Here is a 7585-nt window from a genome sequence, read left to right on the forward strand (position 1 = left end):
AAAAAAACGTGAAAAAAAAAGAAAGGTCATTAATTATAATCCAACACTAATTCCAGAGGAGGGAAAAGCCATCAATCTGTTTTTATAAAGATTATTGTTGCTATGTGCCATCAAGTTAGAACTGGCTAATAGATTCCCTATAGTGGGTTTTCAGTGGCTGTATATTGTGTAGGAGGAGATTAATAGTTTTTCCTTTTGCAGAAGAGTTGGTATATTTGAACAGCCTGCCATTGGGTTGATAGTGCAACTTCTTACCTCTAGGACGCATGAGCTACCCCACAAATATTACAACATAGAAGTCCTATAGGACCATCTTGCTCTGACCTGTGGGATTGATATTAAACTGAATCAATTTGACACACAAATATAGCACGATGTTATCATATTAAGTGTTACAAACAAGTGACGGTGTGTTTCCTCTCCCACTAAACACATAAACAAATCGTCAAAATAGCCAAAGAAGGAATGTAATTGTGAGTGCTATTTTTAGTTTTATATTTTTATTCTTTTAATGGTCATATGGTAATGAAGTGACTGGTTCTTCAAAAAGAGACACAGGACTTTATCAATCAACCTTTCAATAAGTATGACTTCAATAAATCTCCATGTATTTACAGGCTGACAATTCAGTATTAATGAAGAGAAACGAAGAGTCACAGACAAATGATGAAAAATACATTACGTCAGAAGATGATCAATTACACAAAACAAAACAATTAAGCTCACATTTTGCCAGTGCTGTTTCCTCCTCTGAGTATATTGAATTCTCTTTGCCAATGCCACAGTTAAAAAAACACCAGTTCTTCTTTGGTATTCCTTATTTGCTGTCCAACTTTCTAATATTTAGCAAAACAATCGAAAAGGCCATTGTTTGAGTCAAGTGCACCTTAGTCAATAAACTGATGTCCTCGCCCTATTATGAATATCTCGGGCAGGCAGTGAATGAAGGGAGACCTCACATCATTAGAGATGTCTCTAGAATACACTAAGATGGGCATTATTAATTAAAAAGAACAACTGAATCCCTAAGGGGAAAAAAATCTCTGGCCAGATCATTTTAAAATAATTCATTTAACTCAGCCTTATAAGGACAAATACTGCATAAGACTATACTTGTAAAAATAGAAGCATGTCTAGTATAACATCTATGGAGAACTGAGTGGAAAAAGAGTCAGAGCAGAGGGATGAGGATGGGTAAGGGCAAAATCATAGCATTGCCCAATTTGGTGGATGGAGGTAGGTGGTGAAGGAAAGGGGAGGGATCCAGAAGGCACCTGAAATTATAGGGTAATGATGAACAAGGTCCAATCGTGATTAATTTTATAAAACATAATGTATGGGAATGATTGTATGAAACACAATGTGGATGAAGATAAGTGTGAAACGCTATGTGTACAAAGTTTGTAAGCAAACTAATGTAAAATATAATTTAAAAAAATAGTTTAAAAACAAACACAACAGAACCAAAGTAATCATCATCAACTCTCCTCTGAATCATGATAACCCGTGTTATTAGAGTAGAACTTTGTTCCATAGAGTTGTTTTACTTTTTACAACTTTGTTATTTACTACTTTAATATTACAAGAACTTTAGATGTTTTCATCACACCTCAATGAAGGTATCTCTGCTTTGATTCCTGTTTTGCTCGAATTCACTTAATCTTGGCTCCAAAGCCAAATAATGGTATCTATATAAGCAAAGCTATCTCAGTAAACACTTAAGTGAATGCATGAATTAATAGCTTTGTACTTCATGAGAGAATACTTTGATAAGTATCACGCTCCTCAGAATGTAAGTAATTTAATTGCACCTTTGACCACCTCCAGGTATCTGCATCCCAGTCACTGAGAGTATCCTTACTCCACACATCCCAGCTCTGGATGGCACTCGGCACAGAGATCGAAATCATGGTCACTATTCAAACCACGATTTGGGATGGCAGAATCTAGGAAGACCACATTCTAAGGTTTCACACATAAAAGGTAGGAGTGTCTGTATTTTTAAGTTTTATTTATTTCTTTATTGTTTAAAGAAGAATAAAACAAAAGTAATTACTTCCACTGATTTTAGGGGGCAAATGACAAAGAAGGTACATTAGCAAGAGTTTTATTGGATTTATTAATTCATACTTTTAAGTATACTAACCATACCATGTTGTTATTGTTGTTGTTGTTGTTAGGTGTCATTGAGTTGAATATGACCCCATAGCAACCCTTTAAACAACCTATCTAAACCCTGTCCTATCCTGTGTCATCCTCACATTCCTGATATATTAGTGCCCATTGTGGCAGTCACTGTGTCAATCCACCTGGTCAAGGGTCTTTCTTTCCTTTGCCAACTCTCTGCCTTTCCAGGAATCATGTCCCTCTCTAAGGAATAGCCCATTCTAGGCACCATTAAGTCCACCATGACTTAAAGCAACTCTATCTTTTGTAAACAAAAGATCAAAACCTTGCTTCTCCTGCACCATTCTCATGATCTCTGCCATGTTCAAGCCCATCCTTCTAGTTATTGTTGGGGTTTTCCTCTCTTTCTTTGAACCCTCCCCTTGTCCAATTATTGCATTTTACCAAGGATTGGCTATTCCTGAAAACATACTCAGATTATCTGAGATGAAGTTTCACCATCTTTCCTTCTAACAAGCACCCAAACTACACTTCTTCCAAGCTAGATTTGGAGGAATATGTTTATTCCTTTTAACCAGTGCCACAATTCAAAGGCATGGATTCTTCCTTGGTCTACCTCATTCATTGTTCAACTTTCTCATGCATAAGAAGCAATTGAAAATATCATTATTTGGGTTAGGTTCACCTGATTCTTAAACTGAAATAATTACTCTTTGATACTTTAATGAGGTCCTTGATGACAGATTTTTTTCCCAATGCAATGCATGTTTTGATTTCTTGACTGTTGCCCTCATGGGACTAACTTTGGATCAAAGTAAGATGAAATATTGTACAACCTCAATCTTTTCTTAATCTATTATGGTTTTGTTTATGAGTCTAATTGTAAGGATTTAGGTTTTCTTGACATTGAACAATAATCCTTATTGGAGGATATAGTCTTTAATCTTGTTCAGTAAGTCCTTCAAGACTTCCTTACTTTCTCCAAACAAAAAGAGATCTTAAATTTTTGAAAATCTTTATCTCAAGAGAATTTCACTACTCTGATGGACAGTGAGATTTTCTTACTTTGAATTTGTAAGAATTTTTCTATTCAAGCATTCTGTCACCTCACAAGTGATAAAGCATTGTGAAAAATAAATCAGAAAGGGATGCTGTGGTGATGGATCAGTTAGCTTTTCAAGTTTAGCTTTTTTGGTTTTACATTGTTCTACTTTTTATTTCTGCAGATTCAGAAAATTTACTAAACAAATAGGTCATGTAATTTACCAAATAACTGATTTACAGTGAAATTGTAATTAGGCATGCAATATCTTTCCTGCCATCAAAATACTTGGGAAACTTCACTAATAAGGATCCCGTGTGACATAATGATTACGTATTGGGTTGTTAATGCATTGGATGGTCATTTAGAAACCACTAGTTTCTCCAAAGGAAAAAGATAGGTAGTCTGCTCCCATTAGGGAACACTGATGGTCTAGTGGATAAAATTTGTGCTGCAATCCTAAAGGCATGGAGCTCAAATCCACTAGCTCCTTTGTGGGAGAAAGATGAGCACTGTTCTTTTGTACAATTTGCTGCCTCTGAAAACCCTCTTGAGGGTTAGCTTTGAGTTAGCTCCTACTTAATGGCACACAACAACAACTCTCATTAAGATTTATAGCATACACAAATGTGGTGGGTAGAGGGAAGGGGAAAAGGGGTTAGGAAAGATCCAGTGTTGATCTGAAAAAGATGGGATAAGAGTAGGAATATATCAATGATGATAGATGATATGTTTTATAAGACACAATGTAAAATAAACTAGTAGAAGGCAAAGAAAAAAAAAGAAATGTCTGTATAAATTTGCTAATAGAGTGAAAACAGCCTGTGAGTAAAACCTCAGTGACATAAAAGCAGAATGGTGTCGACATGGGGAGAAAAAAAAGACACAATGTATGGGAATGATCATATGAAACAATATGAATGCATATGAATGTATACAAATTTAAAATTTTGTATGCAAAGCAATATAAAAGAAAAACAAATTGGGGGAAAAACATTTACAGCCTCAGAACACTATGAAGTGTCATTATAGGTCAGAATAGACTGATAGCAAGGTTTTTATTTTTTGAGGGGTGGGGGGAACTTGGAGGGAGATTTTTTATACTAAAATTTTTAAAAGCGTGAACATATTTAGCTTAAGGAATGGTGTGTGCTTTCAAGGAAGTTTTCTCCACTTGTAGCCTGTGGAATACTGCTATTTTAGGATGTCCTATGAACTAGGGTGTTTGGTGGTAAAATGATTATATAATAAGTCATTCCTCTGCTTTTAAAATTTACAATAAATATTAGCATACTGAAAGCTCTGGTAAATTCTACAATTAGAAAAGTGATTTACATCTTAAACACTGTATTTCTTCAGCCATAGAAATATTCCTTCTTTTTTTCCTGTCTTACTGCATCCCTTACCACATACTAGTCGGACCTGGACTTCTAATCATCACATGAATAGTGTTAAAGAGGTATTGGCAAATTATTTCAATTATTTTTGTTTATACTTCCTGAAATTCTCTTTCTTCTACATTCCCTACTTCAATCACACTAAGTTCAAAAACATTTATTATACTTATTTACTTAAATATAAGTAGTGAGCTGTGGTGTAGTTTGTAAGGAATTGTGCTTCCAACCCAAAAGCAAGTGGTTCAAATCTACCACTGCTCTGTGGTAAGAAGACAGACAATATCCTCCTGTGCTATTTACAACCTCTGAAAACCCTCTGGAAGGCCAGCTCTTTGTTTCCTACTTGATGACACACAAGAACTTCAATATGTATTTGATAGATGTTGTTGTAAAATGCCATCAAATTGAGTACAACTCAATAGTGATCCTATGAACAAAAGAACTGAATCTGGTCCTACCCTGTTTCATCTTCACACTTCCTGCCACACAAGAGCCCATTGCATCAGTCACAGTGTCAATCCACCTGATTGAGGGTCTTCCTCTCCTTCACCAACCCTCTACCCTTCCCAGCATCACAATGCTGGGCAACTATGGCCTTACAGCCTACTTCATTCAGTTACTTGATTTCTTTCTATTCCCTTTTCATTGTTGTAACAAATGTTTGGGTGGGTTGGGTTTTGGTTTTGGTTGGTGATTTTTGTTTTGTTTGGTTTTTTTCCCCCCTTTGTGTGTGTGTGTGTGTGTTGTGTTTTATTCTCCCCTCCCCGTGTCATGTCTGTTTCCTCAAGTCAGTTCTGACTAGCTATGACTCATATGTATCAGAGTAGAATTGTGTTTCATAGGGTTTCCAGAAATAGATTGTTAATACCTTTCTTCTGAGGTACATATGGATAGGATTAGCATCTCCATTATTTTATTTAGCAACTTGTCTTGTTTACCAATTGTACCATCCAAAGACTCCTAGTGGTATGCAGAAAAGCCCTTTCATTAATGTATTGTTGATGGCTGATTTAGCAAAATATAAGAAGAGTTAAGTCTGCACCAAAGACTATATGACCTAAGAGGTCTAAAATGTTTGTTATATATCAATTTACAAGAGAAATTTGCTAAATCAAATTTAATGCAGACCACAGATTCCTCCAACCCTGATGTCTGTGTGCTATTGGCTGCCTTAACACGTTTCATTTTTTCTTAAATGCTCATGTTTGTGCCTCAAAATGTTTTTAGTTCTGTTTCAGTTTTAATATTGGTCTCTGGGATGACCCTGTGTCTATTGATCTTCCAATCCATTGCCTTTTCTCTTCTGTACAAAGTCAATGGTTGTTTTTTTTTTTTTTTAATTTGAGTGAAAGTTTACAAGGTCATGCTAGATTTGATCCAATCTTAATGGATATTATCACCCAGACTCCCTCTCAGATGTCTACTGGCTGGATGTGGTCCTGGTTGGAGAGTAAAACACAGCAGCAAGGAATAAGCCAGTCTGTCCCTCCACTTTGACTTCCCCAAGAAGAAAATTTGACAGTCTCTTCATAGATTCAGCTTATGTTAAAATAGTCTGCTACAGATTCTAGTCTTGACTACCAATTCCAACTGCTGGTTTCTAACAATCCCTGTCCAGCAAGAATATGATAGTGACTTCTGACTGATTTCAGTTTGTGAGTTGCTTCCTCAGTTTTTGGTCCAGATCTACAACTTTCTGTGGGATCAAAGCTGTTTTAGAAGTCAGAACTGTTGTTGACTTTGTTGAACTCTAACTGCCACGTGGAATTAGAAATTCTTGATAATTTCCACCTTCTCTTGAATGAAAGTGTTTAAAAAAATTAAGACCTCCTTTGAAGGAGGAAGGTACAAATTATTTCATTTGAAAGCAATTGTTTTAATTTTACTTTTTTACTCAACAATATCAGGAGTGATTAGGAAGATATCTAAAAGATTAAAACCATGACTATATAAGGAGAATATGAACAATCATGTTATTTTTTAAACATGATATTCACATCCCAAATAAGGAAAATAAGCAATAATAAAGTTAAAAGAGCAGAGGAGGAGCCAGCCAGCTGATGTAAATCTAAGACTTTTCTATAATAAATGGTAAAATTTTGGAAGATAAACATTTTTTAAATGTTTTATTTTATATTGGTTTTCTTACAAAGTGTGTATACATTGTGTTTCACAGTACCCTTCATTCATATTGTGTTTCCTGCAATCACTCCCATTTGTTATGATTTTTTTAAAATACTGGTTTATTTACAAAGTTTATATACATTGTGTTTCACACCGTATCTTTCCCATTTCCTTTCCACTCATTATGTTTTATAAAATCAACCACCACTGAACTATGTCCACCATTACCCTGTCTTTTCAGATCCTCACCAGATCTTCCCCATTTTGTTTGCCTTTTATTACAAAACAGAATCCGTCCTAGATAGTCATGATCATATCTCTTGTATAATCTCTCTAGGGCATGAAGGAGACCCCTGTCTACGATCAACAGACTGCATTGAAGGGTTTTGCTGTGCCCGTCACTTCTGGACCAAAATCTGCAAGCCAGTCCTCCATCAAGGGGAAGTCTGTACCAAACAGCGAAAGAAGGGCTCTCATGGGCTGGAAATTTTCCAGCGATGTGACTGCGCTAAAGGCCTTTCCTGCAAAGTATGGAAAGATGCCACCTACTCCTCCAAAGCCAGACTTCACGTGTGTCAGAAAATCTGATAACCAGTGGGGGAAATCATAACTAGCTGACTGTGAATTCGTGTATTTAATGCATTATAGCATGGTGGAAAGTAAGGCCTGGAACTCATAAAAATGGCTAGAATGAGGTGTCTGATAAGAATATAGGTCATAGAGAAAAAGATGGAGTGGTTGACAATGTGTGACAAATGCAATGCCACTAATGTGTTTCCATTATGCAACTTGTTTATGTAAATAGTGTACACATTTGTGGAAATACCTTTGTTGGAAATATAAAAAGCACACAGTGGAAATGACTAATGAAGACCATGTGACTTTCCAATAGTTA

At 35.8% G+C, this 7585-nt stretch overlaps 1 protein-coding gene across 1 annotated transcript in view; it reads left to right on the plus strand.

Annotated features, from left to right (window-relative positions):
• Positions 1-7298, plus strand: part of DKK2 (dickkopf WNT signaling pathway inhibitor 2) — a 186561-nt gene extending 179263 nt beyond the window's left edge. The window contains exons 3-4 of the mRNA XM_006881107.1: positions 1828-1983; positions 7028-7298. Coding sequence (XP_006881169.1) covers positions 1828-1983; positions 7028-7278 — 407 coding nt within the window. The 3' untranslated portion in view covers positions 7279-7298. The remainder of the gene's footprint in view (positions 1-1827; positions 1984-7027) is intronic.
• Positions 7299-7585: the final 287 nt, after the last annotated feature.

Source organism: Elephantulus edwardii, unplaced genomic scaffold, assembly GCF_000299155.1.
Source record: "Elephantulus edwardii isolate Elephantulus edwardi_28Jun2011 unplaced genomic scaffold, EleEdw1.0 scaffold00012, whole genome shotgun sequence".
NCBI classification, from domain to species: domain Eukaryota; kingdom Metazoa; phylum Chordata; class Mammalia; order Macroscelidea; family Macroscelididae; genus Elephantulus; species Elephantulus edwardii.